This window comes from Megalobrama amblycephala, linkage group LG23 (assembly GCF_018812025.1).
Source record: "Megalobrama amblycephala isolate DHTTF-2021 linkage group LG23, ASM1881202v1, whole genome shotgun sequence".
Classification (NCBI taxonomy): domain Eukaryota; kingdom Metazoa; phylum Chordata; class Actinopteri; order Cypriniformes; family Xenocyprididae; genus Megalobrama; species Megalobrama amblycephala.
In genome coordinates, this window is record NC_063066.1 from 10,224,058 (window position 1) to 10,243,410 (window position 19,353).

A 19,353-nucleotide genomic window follows, 5' to 3' on the forward strand; every position below is an offset into this window, starting at 1 on the left:
CTTAGTTCTCACCAAAGCTCGCTCTATTTTGCTGTAGATCATTAAACTGTTACGTTGCCTCAGAAGTCAGTACCTTCTGAGGCACCTTCGTGCGCAAACGCTGCCTGCAAAGTCATTGCCTATAAGGCAGCGAGGCAACAAGTCGGCTGCCTACGTTTTCGGATGCAGCCATGGTCAAGACGATCTGCTGAAGTTCTAACTGAGCGTCACAATAGAAAAGAAAGGTGATTTAACGTGGTATGGTTGTTGGTACCAGACAGATTGTTCTGAGTATATTAGAAACTGCTGATCTACTGGGATTTTTTCACGCACAACCATCTCTAGGGCTACAGAGAGTGGTCCAAAAAGGGAGAATATGTTCAGTGAGCGGCAGTTCTGTGGGCGAAAATGCATTGTTGATGCCAGAGGAGAATAGCCAGACTTGTTCAAGCTGATAGAAAGGCAACAGTAACTCAAATAACTCATTACAACTAAGGTCTGCAGAAGAGCAGCTCTGAACACACAACATGTCAAACCTTGAAGCAGATGGGCTACAGCAGCAGAAGACCACACTGGTGCCACTCTTGTCAGCTAAGAACAGGAGACTGAGGCTATAACTCACACGGACTCACCAAAATTGGACAACAGAAGGAAAAACTTTGCCTGGTCTGATGAGTCTCAATTTCTGTTATGACATTCAGATGGTAGGGTCAGAATTTGGCATAAACAACATGAAAGCATGGATCCATCTTGCTTTGCGTCCATCAACAGTTCAGGCTGGTGATGATGGTGACATGGTGTGGGGATATTTTTCTTTGCACACTTTGGGCCTCTTGTACCAACTGTGCATCTTTTAAATGCCACAGCCTACCTAAGTATTATTGCTGACCATGTCCATTCCTTCAGGATCATAGTGTACCCATCATCTGATGGCTACTTCCAGCAGGATAACCTGCCATGTCACAAATCTCACATCATCTCAAACTTGTTTCTTGAACATGACAATGAGTTCACTATACTCTAATGGCCTCCACAGTCACCAGATCTCAATCCAATAGAGTCGCATCATGGATGTGTAGCAGACAAATCTGCAGCAACTGCGTGAAACCACTAAAAAAAATCTTGCTTTGGGAAATCATAATACAGTCATAATTATATCATCAAACTTATGATATCAAACTAGTTTTTGAGTAAAAATATTTGAACATTCCTAAACATCCTTTAACCAAGCAAGCAAAAGGTAGAGTAAAAAATAAAACGCATTCAAAATATATTCTATATCTTCTTTTATGGGATGTTTAGGAATTTTTACTGAAAATCAAGACAAAAATACTGATTAATTGATTTTTTTTTTCTTTCTTTTTTTTTTGCAGTGTGAAACACTCATAGATCTCTGTCATCTGTACTAACATATCCATCCAGCGCAATCTTGCGATTACTGACATCTTTAGAGTACATTCTAATTTGACTTCAGATTTAGTTCATGGGTCTTAAAAACACATTACCATTACATAATTGTTGTGCAGGTTTTTCAGCTATTTCAAGATATAAAACTATATTTTGGATGTAATTGTAAAAATTTTACCCTGATATTCTAGCCTAATTTTCAAATTTTTTGATCAATCACTAAACACTGTATGCTTAAAAGAAGTTATAGAAAATTGCTTTCTTCCCTGTTGACATATATTAAAAAAAATAAAGAAAAATAAACAGTTTAGACATGCACAAGTTTCCTTGATGGTCCAGAGTAGTTACAGATGGATTGGTGCTGCTCACCAGCAAAGTAAGTTTGTGAAGCTGTTACACCCAAAAAAAAAAGTAATAATGCCACAGAAATCAAGACAAAAATTCAGCCCAAATTTGGATCGTCTGAAACTATGAGGAGGATGGAAAAACTTCATTCTATCATCTTTTAAAACATCAGTCATAGGGCGCTGCTGTACTGGACGAATAGAGACTATTTTAGTCAAACCCAAGTGTATGTTTGTGTACCCTCAGAGAGACCACAGAGTGATCCTCCCTCACTGCAGTTGCTTTTAACAGAATCCAGACAGAAGTTGAGGTTATTTTTTGTACTCTCCCTATAAATACTTTGCATGGTCACATGATTGCAGACACTTGTAACGAGAGGTCCAGGTGACATCATCACACAGCCCACTGAGGAGCACTCGGTGTTATCACTGCAGTGCTTTCTAGATATGACTAATGTTCTGTAGTGTCTGTAACTTCCACATGCTCTCTTTCATTTTCCCCTCTTATTTCTATTTTTTTCTATTTTTTGTCCAGTATTTCTCTGTAAACTTCCCTTCAGTTTTTTTTAAACCTGTGTCTGTGCTAATCACTGTTATTGGTTATAAATGCACCATAAAAGTATCATAAAAATGACCTTGTGCTACAAAATTAACAGGCTAAGTTTAAGATATTCACTGATAATCTTCACCTGCTGTGAGCTGTTAACTGCTTTAACTGGATCGAGTCAGTGACTTGAACTTGAGAACTAGAAAGATCAGACTTGTATACGATAACAAAGATATCAGGGTTTGGAACGACATGAGGGTGAGTAAATAATGACACGTGATAAAATAAAGCTGCCCTTTCTCTGGGGCTCTTACCTCCCATGTGTCCACAGAGCTGCTGTCTTTAACTCCATTTTGTGCCGCATTCATTTGTAGGGTAACTTCGTAGCATTCCTGAATATCTGAGAATAATGGAATAGCGATGTCATTGAATGAATCCATTTAAATAATGCAGGTATTTACACTGAAATATGTAATACCTACATTACATTTTTAGATTGATAGCAGATGTATGCAAGATTGCTGTTGGCACTATGATATTATCTGAATAAGATTCTAAAGTAATCTTTAAAAAAAATAATACAATTAAATTAAAATTTGTAGTATAAATAATGTTGGCATTCCAACATTAATGCTAAAGGATTAAATCACCCAAAAAATTAAATTTCCCATTCACAATTGTTATTTACATGCCCTCAAGTTGTTATAACCCTGTATAACTTACTTTCCAGAGTGAAACATCTTTTTAGCAGAATATCCAAATTTCTCTCTACACAATGAAAGTGGATGGAGACCAAGGACTCCCAAAAGGACAAAGAGCAGCTTGAAAATACTATAAATTTCTCATATTGTGTTTCAGAGTATAAAGAAATTCATATGCTTTTAGAAGACATGTACGGAACCCCTAAAAGAACATGATGATGATAAAAAACATAAGTTGGGAGGAAAAATTATGTTCCAATGCTTTTGAGTTCTCTCTCAAAACTTTTGAGTTCCCCCGAGAAACTTTGCGTTCACTCACAAAACTTTTGCATTTCCCAGAGAAACACTAATGTTTGGTGAGAGAATGCAAAAGCATTGAACATAATTTTTCCTCCTATCTCATTTTTTTTCCATCACCATATCCCGAAAGAGCCTCCATAGACATAAGAGTGAGCAAACCATGCCAGAATTTTAATTTTTGAGTGAACGTCTTAGGTTACGTATGTAACGTGGTTCCCTGAGAGGGGAACGAGATGCGGCATCATGGCTTAATGCTATGCAATTGCCAGGGGAATAGCCCGACGCAGCATCTCGTTCCCCTCTCAGGGAACCAGAGACGTTCCCTTTTAAGTAGAACTCAACACCATGTCGTGGCTTGATGCTATGGGAACTTTAATGCCAACGTGTTCCTGCACAGACAATTGTAAGCATGGGCTGAGAGCAGATTAACCCTGAAGGACCTAAAACCCTGGGGTTGAATCCATATCCAGACTGTAGAACCTGATGAATGTGTGCAGAGAGGACCAGCCTGCCGCAGCAAAAACATCTTGCGATGGTGCACCCCTAGCAAGAGCTCTGGAAGACACAACACTCCGAGTAGAGTGGGGCCTAACTCCTAGAGTTGAAGCTATTCTGCGCACCTCACAGGAGAGGGAGATTGCATCTGTGATCCAGTGCAAGAAGAGCTTCTTGGTGACCGCATTCCTTCAATTGCTGGCCCCCAAAGCAGACCAGAAGCTGAGAGGACTTACGCCACTGTCCTGAGCAGTGGACGTAGATCTTGAAAGCACGGACCAGACTAACAAGTGCAGACTTTCTTTCTCTTGCATCTCATGAGGTGGAGGGAAAAAAGCCTGCAAAACAACTGGCTGACCAGAAATATGCGGAATATAGTCCGGTCTAAGGTACAGTAAAGCTTTAACATCATCTGGAGCAAAGTCTAGGCAGGAAGAGGCTACTGACAGGGACTGCAAATTTTCTACTCTCTTCAGCGAAGTCAGTGTTAATAAGAGGGCCACCTTGAGGGTCAGCATTTTCTCTAAAACCGATTCCAAAAGCTCAAATGTAGCATCTGCTAACACACCCAAGACCAATGCTAGGTCCAGGACAGAACTCATGACCAGGCCTCAGTTGTCTGGCACTGTGCAAGAACTAAGACACCAGAGGATTTCTCCCAATGGAAACCCTTTTTAAAGCTTTTAAACCCCTTTTAAACCCAGTGCTGAACAACACATGATAGCCTGTCAGGAGTGGGAGGAAGATTTTCAGTGCTAGAAACACTGCCCTCATTTCTAGGCAATTTATGTGCTAGTGAAGAGGAAGGTCCCCCCCAAAACCCACTGGCTGGATGTCCATAGAGAACCGCACCTCATCACGTGAGGGAAGCGTCCATCGTTAGAGTCTTGCCACAGCAAGGTGCCCTTTTTCAGGAACCATGGCTCCTTCCAAAGTCAAAGAAAAGTACGTGGCGCGTGACCCTTACAACCCAGGAGGGATGGATCAGAGTATGGAATCCCCTGCTCTTGAGCCAAAAGTGGAATGGTATCATGTGCAGCAGGCCTAGTGATAGCAGTTGGCCACTGCTGCCGAGAGACATAACAGCCCCTGAACTTTAAGAACTGAGAGCTCCTGACCTAGCTTGATACCTTTCATAGCATTTAGGATAGATTCTACACGTGCAGGAGACAGCCGTGTCTGCATCACCAACTCTTTTGATACATCCTTCAGATTTTCTATCACAAACCAGTCCTCAAATTGGATCAGCGAACTGGCAGGGACCAATCAAACTGGACAAATTTTCAAATCACTCTTGCGCAAAGATGGGGCGAATAGCCTGTTGGGCGCCTCTATCCCTCAAGTCACGGTTAGTGGCAAGGTGAGTGGAAACACCTGCTGAGGGCCCTGGGGGAAGTTGGGAACACAATGTTGTGGTGTGCACAGACCTTCCCCAGGAGGGGACACCCTCAGGGGCCAGGGCCAAGGATTGTCAGGATACTAGAGGAGATAACAGATCTGAGACCCTGTGCCTAAGCGCACTTCCCGGCCCTCTTATCTTTACGCATTGGGGCAGGGGGACACGGGCCCCTGCTGGATATTTGTTCTTCTCTCCTATCACTGTGCCCTGACCTAGAGCGGCTGGTGGATGGTGCAGACTCCAGGAAACAGCGAGGGATTAATTCCCTGAACGCTGACTGCTTCTTAGCCTCCTGGTATCTGTCAACAACGGTGTTAACCTTGTCGCTGAACAGACCAGAAGGAACAGACCATCTCTTCCACCCTTGGCACCACACTATACCCCTGTTTGTGCATACCGACCACAGTAGAGTATGTCAAGGTGGCTTGCGTATGCACTCGTGCCGAGTACGGATTCTTCCAAGACCTAGACTTTCCGGGAAGAACAGAAGATAACAGCAGGAAGGTTGCTCTCGGCCAGATGTCAAATAGCGGTCATCTAGTTTGGACTGTGTGACCTGTCTCTTTTCATCAAGCCACTCCAGGTTTAACTTGGCCACAGCACGAGTAACAACCTCGAGCAGCTCCTCAAACGCAACTGACTGATAGGGCTGCTCACACATACGGCTTCTGAACACAAAGAAGCTGGCAACACGCTGGAATGGCATCTATTGATGGTTTTGGTGATGTACTATGCTATGTCGCTACGTCATCACGACTGGCGTGTGTAAACACGTGCATTAGACACCGACTCACACAAAACATTCCATAGCGTCAAGCCATTACGCGCCATTGAGTTCCACTCGAAAGAGAACTACCCTTTAATGGTCCTCAACAATAGATTAGTATGTCTTTAAGCCATGCCAAAAAGCACAGGTGCACAGTCTACACAAGTCAAATGAGCAAGGTCAAGAGCAATGTCAACATTTGGCTCAACTTAAGCATCATTCCCACTATTGTGGGTCTCTATAAATATCATCCAGGGGCCTCATCCAAAATTCCTGTCCATACTGGGTTTAGAGAGCCAGAGCAATCACACTCACTTAGAGAGGCTTTTAACATGACTCGCTCATGACAGCAGAGTGCCTGCAGACATTAGCTGAGGTAACAGCGGCTCTGGTATTGAAAAGCTGTGAGCGATTTACACTAGTGCAAATTGGGACAATCAAAATAACGTTAAAATCATCAGTACACACTACAGCAGAGCTGTGGGATATAACTATTCAGAATAAAAACAGAACATAAGAAACTTGCTTAGATCACTTAAATCAAACAAGTGAAAAGATTTTTGCAGTGGGAACTGCAGCAAATTGTTGGGCTCATCTAAAGGTACAACTACTGGACAAAAAAATCCCACAAGTCAAGTCTTCGAAAGTGGTTGGCTCCTCTTCTCTATACACAATATTGTATATGTACATTCAAGTTGCAAAAGCAAGTAAATAAAAGCTGCGGACATATAATTACTATTGCTTGCCGAATTCCAGTCATTTTAATAGAAATCCATGAAATCTGGAGTTCCCAATACATCACTTGTGTTCAAATTTGTCAACCGAATTCACCATTTTGGCCTACAGAAAGCTTGTTTTGCCCGGAATTTTGCTAATGTGACCGCACCTCAAATGTAAATGGAATGCAGCACTTTTAGTGTGTGAAATACACTAAAATATTTTAATAGGGGGTGACGTTCTTCACAGCTACGACTTCCCTCTTAGGCTCTTCTGAGGTAACATAACATTCCTCGTTGCAAAATAAGGTGTATAAATGAGTCATTGAATCCTTCAAGCAAATGATTCAATCACAAACTGATTAATTCAGGAACAAAACACAATCACTGTGTGTTGTGTTTTAATGTTATAAAATTAAAAAATCTTACCGTTCAAAAACTTTTGACCGGTAGTGTACATATATCTTCTGTGGAAGTTTCAGGACCAAATCATTGCATTCGGTCCGAATGTGTTTTGGAGGCAGCGTGGCTTTGGAAAACACTCTGAAGCAAGGGTGGGATCTTATGCTTTCAAAGCTAGCTGACTATTGCTAGCCTCTCTGAAATTGCCAACCCTAACTTCAAACCATCTCTTCCCCCCTTCAAACTAGAATGACTTGTTTCTTTACCCCACCATTCTACCCTCTATATGTCTTACCTCATTACCTCTCAGGTCACTAACTGCCGTGGCCTGTGGTCACCAACAGAGGGGCGACCAGCTGATGAGAATAGAGGGAGACAATACTGCTGATGTCACCCACACTCCCACACTGGCCCACAGCCTGAACTAACAACATAATGAGATGCTTGTTACCTCGCTGTGCCTTTGAAGCATAACACTCTCTGCCCCCTTTGCGCTGGAAGAAACGGGGCAGTCTCTTTTTTTAAGATAGAAGAAGAAAGAGCTACAAAGAAAAGCACTTTTTTGGAGAGATAGGCGGTGAACTTGGACTGGCAGCACATGCGGACGGTGTACGTGTGTGTGTGGGGGCTGTTTGGGGCAGTAATGGAGTCCCACTGGGGTGCAGAGGGAAAGACAGTAGAAGAATGGGGCTATGTGACTCATCTGTGTCTGTGTGAGCCTGCGTGAGTGGGAGGAGAACAGTGTGTGGGAAGCGGTTTCATCGCCTGGCTGGCCAGAGCCAGATGAGAAAGTGAGAGAGCAGAGAAAAGTAAGAGAGCGACGGAGAAAGTAAACTAAAGCGTAGAGTCTTCTACTAAATGGTGCATGATTATAAAACATGCAGCTGTATGATGAATGGAAATGTATAAGTGTGTCAGACGGAAACACCTTCTCGTTTAGTAAAGCTGTCATGAATGGCTCTGAAGATGTGTAAGTATGAATTATGTCTTCATCAAGGAGACCTTTCCCCTCAAATGCATTATTGAGTGAAACATAGCAGGCAACATCATGATTATTCATATTTAGGGCTACTTTCTCTCAGCATTAAATCACATGGATCTAACAGATTGTTTGTGCACTAAAATCATTTTACAGCTGAATGTAGACAATTCGTTCTGTATACAATCGGTTCTGTACGCATTTATTTCAGACAAAGTCCTGGTTAATTGATACTTTTTTCCCCCAAAAAAAGCATTCCAGCAGAATGTTCCCAGATCCAAGTAAATCCTAAAAGACCACATAAATTCCTGGCCACTGAACAAAAAACACAAAGTCCCTTTACTTAACTGCACAGTCCTCTCCACAGAATCATTTTTACACAACTGCTCTCCTTTTCACTAGGTTTAACTCATTTCAATGTCAGTATTAAATTCATACATAATTTGATTTGTTAAAAACTGGGTATTAAAACTCGGCTGGTGTTAAAAACAGACCTGAATCAGTTGCTTCCATATACAGAATCTAAACCAGTTTAAAACAGTACAGTTACTCTTCATTCATATTATGATAAGTCATACTTCATCCTTTTTATATTATCCTGTTAAATCTAATATAATTTTCACATATGGTAATTTATATACTGTAACTATACAACTGCTGAGAATACCCTTTTTATCCTCTCGTGAACCCACTATTATAAGTGACCCAGCTATAACATTTTACCATATATGTAATTATTGTGAAATTTTGTTTAAAACTATCAAAACACACAGATCCTTGACAGACTTACAATACTGCTCAAAGGAAGGGGTCAGTGTGATTTTTTAAAAGAAAAAAATAATTTTATTCAGCAAGTCTTCACTAAATTGATCAAAAGTGACAGTTAAGACATTTATAATGTTACAAAAAAACTTTCTTAATTTTACAATGAATGTTCTTTTAAACTTTCTATTCATCAAAGAATCCAGAACAACTGTTTTCAACATTGATAATACAAAATGTTTCTTGAGCAGTTAATTAGCATATTAGAATGATTTCTGAAGGATCATGTGACACTGAAGACTGGAGTAATGATGCTGAAAATTCAGCTTTGACATCACAAGAATAAGTTTAATTATTATAAAGAATATTAAAACAGAAAACAGTTATTTTAAATTGTAGCAATATTTCACAATATTACTGTTTCCACTGTATTTTGAATCAATAACCATAAAGCCTTGGTGAGCATAACAAACATCTTTCAAAATTATTTAAAAAATGTTACTCACTCCAAACTTTTGAACTGAAGTGAACATTAGCAAAGTTTGCCTGATAAAAATGCAGACTGCAAAAGTTGCAAATGCAGGATTAACAATTTTAAGGTGCGGCTTAGTGAGGAACCAATTAACAGGCTTTTACTCTAGCAGTTTTACATTGTTTTTCTATTAAAATTATGGAAAGTACAGTGTAATATTAGAAATGAGGTTAGAAAGTTTTTGTTGTGAAGTGAAAGTTAAGACTTGTTACAGTATCTGTAAACTTTAGGAGGAACTACAGTTTTAGTTCTAGCAGGAACTAGTTCAACTTGAAAGTACTGGGGAATTATGGATTGTCATTTTTCCCCAGCAATGAAAATAGCCCTGCCTTGATATTGGGTCATATTTGGGCACAAAATCTGTGTGATCCCTAATCTGTGTGTTTGGAAACAAAGAGATGAGTGTGCAGTTAGGAAAACCTTTGTTCGAAATTGTGCAATCATGCAGACAACCAAACAAGCCCACAGTCGAATCTTCCTCCCTCCCACAGAGCCCCACAGAGCATCACAGGACTGAATTGTAACAGCCTGATTGTATCCCCAATATATTCGATGATCACTTTTTCTTTAATGCCACATAAAACAAAAAGCATCCAGGAACAATTCAATTATGTGAATGAACTATAAACCCAGTATTAAATACTATAAATTCTACACTATAATAATACAAAATATAATATAAATAATAATATTCAAATATAAAATAATATAAGTATTAAACTCTGTGCTAATTTATCCATCCTCAATCCTCCTCATTTTAGCTAGAATTCATATTGTAATCCCTTTTTTAACTCTGGCCAACACCCAAGAGGCTGGAGAGATGATTGAAACCACATGTTGCTCAACTCAGCCTTACATGACCCCTCTCCACAGTACCTGAGAAAGAGAATGGGCCTGGGCCGTCCTGCACAAAGCGCAACATTCTGCCTAATGTGAACTTAGGTCAGAAGAGAGTACGGCACTGCGGCCAAGAAATGTTTGTTTATCAATCTACCTACATGTTATCCCACATTCCCGCTAACGATCCAGCCTCTTTCTGGAATGTGTGGAATCCTTATCCGCTTACTGTGTCATGCCAGTTTCGAAATGGGACTCTTATGACTGATTCAAAGTGGAAGAAATAAGAGCATTTGCAACATCTGTTTGGCCTGCTGTAGTCATACAGCTTTATTCGGGGCACAGAAAAGCACATATACCTAAATGCCAGTAGCATTTCAGAAAATGATCTAAAACCCTTTAGCCATAAATCACAAAGCTCACCACTATGAAACATAAATATGAATATTTAAGTGAATGACACTTTCTGTAATACCAAGGACATTATAATAAAAGGTAAATGCCCTCAACCAACTCCAAATGCCTTTTAACTAAAAATAATTTACATACTATCGTTCAAAAGTTTGGGGACTTTTTTTAAAGGTGCCATCGAACATTTTTTTACAAGATGTAATATAAGTCTAAGGTGTCCCCTGAATGTGTCTGTGAAGTTTCAGCTCAAAATACCCCATAGATTTTTTTTAATTAATTTTTTTAACTGCCTATTTTGAGGCATAATTAGAAATGCACCGATTCAGGCTGCGGCCCCTTTAATTGCTCGTGCTCTCCGCCCCCTCCCGAGCTCTCGACTCTATCATTGCATAAACAAAGTTCACACAGCTAATATAACCCTCAAAATGGATCTTTTCAAAGTGTTCGTCATGCAGCATGTTTAATCGCATAAGTATGGTATTTATTTGGATGTTTACATTTGATTCTGAATGAGTTTGATAGTGCTCCGTGGCTAAAGCTAACATTACACACTGTTGGAGAGATTTATAAAGAATGAAGTTGTGTTTATGAATTATACAGACTTCAAGTGTTTAATAATGAAAATAGCGACGGCTCTTGTCTCCGTGAATACAGTAAGAAACGATGGTAACTTTAACCACATTTAACAGTACATTAGCAACATGCTAACGAAACATTTAGAAAGACAATTTACAAATATCACTAAAAATATCATGTTATCATGGATCATGTCAGTTATTATTGCTCCATCTGCCATTTTTCGCTGTTGTCCTTGCTTGCTTACCTAGTCTGATGATTCAGCTGTGCACATCCAGATGTTAATACTGGCTGCCCTTGTGTAATGCCTTGATCATGAGCTGGCATATGCAAATATTGGGGGCGTACATATTAATGAGCCCGACTGTTACGTAACAGTCGGTGTTATGAGATTCGCCAAATGAGATTTATATAAGAAGGAGGAAACAATAGAGTTTGAGACTCACTATATGTCATTTCCATGTACTGAACTGAACTCTTGTTATTCAACTATGCCGAGGTAAATTCAATTTTCAATTCGATGGCACCTTTAAGTAAATTAATAATTGTACTCAGCAAGTTGTACAAACTGTTTTCAACAGTGATAATAAGAAGAAATCCTTCTTGAGCTGCAAGTCAGCATATGAGAATGATTTCCGAAGGATCATGTGACACTGAAGACTGGAGTAATGGCTATAAAATTTACCCTATAACTATCCACAAGTTTCCTACGCCCCATGAGGCCTTGCGCCAAAAGTGGGAGTGTCTTCCGGTTCGAAGTAAACAGTTGACAGTCATTCAAGATTTAACGATCCAAACTTGCGAACGTTTGTTTTTTACTTAAAGATTTAAGATTCCAGCATCAATATTTGAACAATGTTTTACAATAAAAATGTTACAGTAATAGTAATTTATTAATTTATGTCAGGAGTGCACATCAATCATGCTAAATCTAACTGATATTTATATTGACATAAAAAGAAAACGCATACCTATTCAGTTGCGCCTGCTTCCATTTATTTACGATCACAAGAATGCACAAAACAACTCCAACAAGGCTTTTAAATTCAAAGGCTTAAACATTTAGAAATATATTGATAACATACCCTATGGTTACATCACTTTTCTGGGCATTTCTATTGATTTTCTTCTAAATTATGCGATGATTGCAAGGACGTTTGTGCGATCTCTCCGTCTATCTATCCTGATTAAAGCCAGAGCAACAGAGGGAGCTCATGAGAAAACAACAGGATTTATGAGTTAAACAAGTTAACCGGAGTGTGTGAATCTGTATGCATTTGCCAGGAATCAACAGGCACAGGGAAGTGACGGATAAAACATTAACTAATAAATACACGATTATAATCATATAAGAATTGTCTACGTTCCTCAAGCAGTCTTTGATATTTTCCATAAACGTGTGTAATTATTATCGCAATGGTTAACATAAGAAGCCTTTAGCATCGCATATATGACAGTGGAAACGCAACTGGCTCTGGCACGCACGACACATTAGGAGTAAAATATCACATCATAAGCCTTTGGTGCTAGCATCAGTGACAGGTGAAGAACAGACAGCGGCTTGTTCATGTATTGCAGGGTTAGAATGCAGTAGCACTTTTGTGGAAGGTCAGTAAAGTAAAGGGCTAAGGGCACGAAAACTGTTTATTGTATTGTGATATTATTAACTAATAAATGTTCTAAACTAAAATGTTGTCCCTAAGCGCCGTAACGACATCTCTCATAAAGATTTGCAACTTTATAAAGTAAACAATGATCCAAAAAACATTTAGCGTCTTCGCTAATTAGAACACAAAATACCATTGGTATGCTACTTCCGCCGCCTCGCCGGAAGTTGTACCCACGTTCTCTTTTACAGTAGCACCCCGCGGAAACAGGTGGATAAAATGTTGTAATTTTCTATGCCAACTCTTTATAGAATGACCAACACAAGCATAATAATATTTACTACATAATAAGCCTATCATACCCAATGGCATATGAGAAAACCCATAAGTTAAGATCAGGGGGAAACCTGTCCCTCTCCTCACTACAGTCCCATGGCAACATGGTCACGGCCCCTGTGGTCCTACTCTTCTGCATCACAGCAACAGCAGCAGGCAGGCCTCATTAAAGCCTCAGCCTGGTAATTAAAATAAGCACTCAACCATTTCATAATGGGACTAATTTGTTTCCTTTGCAGCACAAAAACTAAAAATAAGTTAGGGAATCTCTTATTTTAGTTAGATGCATCTCGCATCACAGTGATATCTATTATTACTTATAAGTTTTTTCATTCTGGCTGTTGTGAGACATCATTAAAATATGTTAAAAACAAACCCACAGCATTAATAAATTTGTTGGGGTTGTGAAAGTCTGCCTCGTTGTGAAACATAAGTACAGTGGTACAAACGTTGGTAAACATTTTGAAATTTACTGTATAAGACGAGTTCTTAAATCCATGCAAAAGATCAAGCCATTGAAGGCTCATTTAATAAGATATAAACAGACAACATTTTGTTTTTATACTGAAAGAAGCTTTTTATGTGACTTAATCTAGCTAATCAAAACTTGGTTAATGTCATGTGTAAATGAGGGTAAAAGATGAGAAAGTTCCAATGGGTCTGATTTACAAAACAAAATAAGTTGTCACAGAAAGATGCAAGTTCATTTGTAAGGAAGTGTCAATAATGTGTTAGTTTACTGGGTAAAACTATTAATCCGAAAGCCATTGTTAATGTAAAGGAGGACATTAACGCAGTGGGTCCACGGACAAAAAGCACCATTTAGATAAACATCAGCAGGGTTTAGTAAAGCTGAACGCACTGTAACACGAATTCTTGGAACAATTTTGCTCAGCATGGAATGTGCTGGAATCAAGTGGTACGGCCCTAAATAATGACAGTTAATCATTATTGTTTTTAGATCCATTACAGTTTACACAGAAACAAACCTCACCCAGCAGAGCCTGAAAAAGATGACTGCCAAAGATGGTGGAGACCTTTTCCACGCTGGTCTTCAGGGCCTGCTCCTCTGGGCTAGTCAAACTTGCCTGGTACTGTTTCAGTAGCCCGACTGCTCTTTTAGTATCTGAAATAAAAATGAGTATTTAAGTACAACTCCTACTCATTGTAATGCCTAGTTTCCTCCATTACCTACATTCTCCTTGTGACAGTCTGAAGACATTTTTAGACGTTCAAACTGTGTGTCTAATTCTTCGCACAATGCTAGACACTTGAAATCTGACATTACTTGCCTATAATTATAAGAAGCCCTCGAAGGGGTGTGTGGCCAGATGTTCGACTCAACCAGGGCTGTCTAACAACAATTTTTCAACTAACAGCTAAAAATAAATTAATGATTTAGCCTTGTGTAGTAGCTTATATGTGGTATAGTGGGTAATTCTTGAGGACTAACAGAGGACACACAAAAACATTTGGACACTTAAGTTACACTTAAAATGCATTAGATAACAAATAACGCTTGAATTTAGTTAGCCATTTTCACAGCTAAATAGATTGATTTCCCCTCAAGTTCACACAGGTAGTTCATCACATTAACATTGGACATGAAAGCACATCTATAGTGAAATGTCTACTGTTGTATAGCCTACAATGAACAATGCAATAACAGTATGTGTGAGTTTTATTTAAAAGCTAACAAACTTTGTGGGTGCTTGTGCATTATTTTTCTTTAAAATAAATGCTTATTAGTTTTTTGGCATGTAATGCATTAATATTCATAGATTTCTAAGTATAAAATACTTTTTGGGGGTGTCACTTTTTGGAAAGCTTCAGGTGCTGGTTCAAGGGAAGAGGTAGGAGGTTCCACATTAACATCACAGTTTGTGATGGATGGGTTAAACAGGGTCATGGTGTCGACTATACACTTGACATTCTTTGAGCTTCTGTAAAGAATAGCGGGGTTTTATTAAAAGTTACATAATCCCACTTCAGACTATTGCTTCCTGGGTTTTAAAAGAAATTCCTACTTGAAAATACACATATCGACACCAAGAAAAAGTTTAAAAGAATCAAAGTCACTGACATATCGTCATAACAAGGTATCGGCGTCTAATAATGACTAAAGTTGACTGTTTTTACAGAACTTACCATATTTATGAACCATGATGTGAAGAAAACTTGTCCTGTAAATCCTCTTAAAACGTTTCGACTAGCTAGTTTTCCAAACAAATAGCGCTTTAGAGTCCTTCTCGGGACTAGCTGTCCCTTTCTCCGAACAGTCTTTTAAAAGTTTGCCGTAATTTTTCCACAGTGACGATATTGTTACTTTGGGAAGTTTTAGTATTGAAGACGGGAATAAGTTACTGCAGTTGGCAGGAGATGCCTGTTGTGGTAGTAGTGAGAGTGTGAAGCGCCGTTGCTTCCCGTTATCTGCTTTAGCTCCTGCATTGGGAAGTTTTGAGGGGAACTGGAGGGCGGTCTGCAGTAACAGGGTCTTACTCATCCTTCATCCGAATGTAAACTGTGAGTAAATAATAATGGAGTTTATTAACGAGCGTGTCTTTATGGTGGAAAAACAGGCAGCTTTTTTGCATAACGTCGAACGCCAATCGTATGTGTGAACTAGCAAAGAAGAAAGGAAGAGAAAAAAATGGGTTATAAATGATCACATTAAATATACCTGATATCTATTTCGTCAGTCTTTCGGAAAACACCCTGTTTGCCATGAAGCGGTCATGTAAATTATTATTCTGAAGTGTCGCATGCCACCTACTGGAGAAAGAGTGAACCTGCTTCATGTGGGTCTGTGGTTGCAAAACAATTGGCCCTTTTTTTTTAGCAATAAGGACTTTTTGGAGAGGGGCAAAACATGATATCAATTAACAGCGTGATCAGGCACGAGTTTTTCCGCAAAAAAAAAAAAAAAAAAAGCTTTTTAAGCCGGTGTTTTCTCTCATCTCTATGAATGCTTTAGGCAAAAGAAGTAGGTCGACTTAATTGAAACATTTATTTTATTACATTTCATCATAAAAATAGAACGATTCAATTACGAAACAGGAACAACTAATTTTTATACAAGAAATTCACATTAAAAGACAGTATTAAAGTATGGCATACACTGGAAACTAGGGTTGGTTGGCCAACTTTTTGATCATTTGATGAAGATATATTCAATGTTAGAATACTTCACGACTTAAGTTATGATATGCACTTGTGCCTGCAGTCACGTGACCCACTATGTTTACACCACCATGTTGGCAGGCAGCGAATATGAAATGAACGGCAGCAGCACCAGCATCAGATTCAAGCCAACAGAGTTCACTGCGCACTTTAAATAAGGTGACCAGATTTCTGATATGGAATCCGGCTACATTTCCTATTTGAGTGGTCAAAATATCACCAAAATCTAATTTGTTATTATCTATTTATTAAAAAACGGGGACAATACATTTTTGAATGTTTTTGTTTTTAATTGTTGTGGGTTCCTTATATTATTACATTAATAATTATTATGATTTAGTTTGATTATTAGGATTTTTGCTCTGGTTTTAATACAATTCACCAAAAAACTATTACATGATTAATAAAGGCATTGTAAAAGCAGTTAAAAACAATATGCTTGTTATAACGCAAGTATGACTTTACAAAATGACTTTACATTACAAAAATAAAACATAAGTATAAGACGACATTTAACAAATATTTTTTTAACATTTTGGATTTAATATTTTACTTTTCACAAGCTGTTTTTACTGTAGGCCTATACAGAAATTACAACTGTTTTAACTTTGAACTATTTTAAACTATTATTTTGCATTTTAGACTCATTTTAAGCACAAAGTATTATTTATTTTATTTTATTTTTATTAATATCTGAGAGTGTACCTTCACCACCATATAGTTAAGACGTGTTGGAATGCCGGCGTTATGACTGCGGAACTTTTGTGGACGCAGTCATCTCGCACCCTGTTGAGGCCCTGTTATAAAACATACAAATAGTATTACTTTAATTTAACATGAATAGCCTAGTTAGTATGTTACTACCTTTAAACCGATAACGATGTTTTGTTTGATATTTTACGATAATGGCGTCATATTTAAAGCGGAACTCAGTAGCCTAATATTTGCGAAGCTCTCCCTACAGGTTCCTTCGGTGAATCACACTGTCGTAAATACTCCAAGCGCAGTTCTGGACTACAATGACTACAACGCTCACCAGCGCAGTAGTTTTGCAAATACAGTACAAGAAATCTCAATGGAGGTGGGTAATTTTCGAAATTGTCTTATAAAGTCATAATATATAGGCCTACATTGTTTTTAAATTACCGTAAAGCATTTTGTCACTCTCATGTGAACGTGAACATGAGGCGAGATTGTGTCGGGTCGGCGCAGCTCAACTTGCAAGTGCTGTTTTCTGGCGTAGACGTGCCAGAGGGGGTTAGTGGTTAGTGCACGCCTCAAACACACCACTACAAGTCAGTTAACTATCGTAAGGACTTAAAAAAACTATTTATGAAGGTAAAAGTTACTTAGTTCTGCTTTAACGGCTCTGGCGTGGTCCAGATCCAGATTACGTTCTTCATGAAGTAGCGGCGCGCGCGTGATCAAGTGTAGCTGCAGAGCCCCCCTGTTGGTGAACCTGATCACTACACAATTGCTCCGATAACCAACAGACTGCTTTATGCTGGTCGGGCTGTTTTTGTAATGTATTTGCGGGTTGTTTTGAAGGAGCTATTTACTATCTACCAATCGGGGACATTTCCGGGGACAGAACACCAAAAACCGGGACTGTCCCCGGAAAACGGGGACGTCTGGTCACCCATTGTACATATAGCAAAATATAATAGATTAAACATAAGAGATCCCTATAATGTCCCCGGAGTGCTTTTAAAGTGTATCGATAAAGGAACAGATAGCTTTTCTGGCCTACAACTACCTCATCAACTTTCCCTCGTCCTACTCCGGATACTCTTTAAAAGTAGGGCTGGACGATTAATCGAAAAGTAATCGAAACCGAAATTCAGAACCTCTAACCGACGTAATTTTCCCATGTCGGTTATTTCGGTTTTTTAATCCTGTTAATACTTCCCCCTTAAAAACATAACTGCGTGTGTAGCCACGTGACTCCGCCCCGTCCAGTCAGTGGCATAAAAGCAAAACACGGAGGTGAACGCCTGTTCAACACATAGTGATGGCGCGCGAGCGGTGAGCCTTGCGCCTTGCGTCTTCACTAAACTTTGTCAGTTGTATTTGTTTTATGGTTTGGACATTCGAGCGATTAGACGATCGGATGTGTATTATTATATCGAGCTACCGCGCTTGCATAGATATATACATATATCTATGCCGCACTCGCGCAGCTGCATGTGGCACGAACACTCACACAAACAGCTGGGCAAAACGTGAAGATCGCGCGCACACAGAGGAATGCCGAAACTTGTTGTCAGCTCTGTCCTGTGATTTATCACTAAAATAGCTTAGAAACTTTAAAAAAAGAAAGTTATAGCATCTATTTTTTCTACTTTTGAAGGAACTATTTACAACCCACAGCTTCACAATTAATAGAGAGACGGTATGACTAACAACGAGAAATGTTACAAACCATAGATAAAATAGCCTAACTGCTGATAGTGAGCTATGATGTCAGATCTTTCAACAGGGAAAAAAAACATCCCACCTTAATAGTCAATCATAGGCTATTTACAGTACAAACCTTGTCAGTGTACTATGAGGGCAAAAAAAAAAAAAAAAACCAGAAATAAAATAATCGTTCATTAATCGTAATCGAGGTAAAATGTTCAATTAATCGAGGTTTTGATTTTAGGCCATAATCGTCCAGCCCTATTTAAAAGCCTACAAAAATATGAGGCGCCGAACTGGACAAAAACGATGCGAACGCCGCGAGCGAGCGAACCTGCGCGAGAGAGACCGAGTGTGTCCGAGAGCGAGCCAACCTGCGCGAGAGAGACCGAATATGCGCGCGAGAGAGATCGAGTTTGTCCGAGCATTAGTAAATTAGTACATTAATAAACATTGATCAGATTATATGTAGTCATTAAAACAATTCTAATGTAGGAGTGGAATTTGGAGACCAATATTACAGTTTCAAAATTGGGATAAAAATTTTAACAGAAAGAAAACAACAATTTACTAATTCTACCATTTCAATACCATTTTACATTTGCAGCAATGGTTACAGCTATAATTCTACAATATAAAAAATAAAACATTACATGAACAATACATAATTAACATCT

At 39.0% G+C, this 19,353-nt stretch overlaps 1 protein-coding gene across 5 annotated transcripts in view; it reads right to left on the reverse strand.

Annotated features, from left to right (window-relative positions):
* dlg3 (discs, large homolog 3 (Drosophila)) overlaps positions 1-15,904 on the reverse strand; it is a 106,262-nt gene extending 90,358 nt beyond the window's left edge. The window contains exons 1-4 of one of the 5 annotated variants that reach the window (XM_048175854.1): positions 15,777-15,904; positions 15,245-15,617; positions 14,091-14,222; positions 2,592-2,677 (exon numbers count right to left, since the gene is read on the reverse strand). In XM_048175854.1, coding sequence (XP_048031811.1) covers positions 2,592-2,677; positions 14,091-14,222; positions 15,245-15,260 — 234 coding nt within the window. In that variant the 5' untranslated portion in view covers positions 15,261-15,617; positions 15,777-15,904. Of the gene's footprint in view, positions 1-2,591; positions 2,678-7,083; positions 7,130-14,085; positions 14,226-15,244 lie in introns of those variants that run through there. The other 4 variants (XM_048175864.1, XM_048175860.1, XM_048175861.1 and 1 more) reach the window with 4 other exon arrangements.
* Between the last annotated feature and the right edge of the window lie 3,449 nt (positions 15,905-19,353).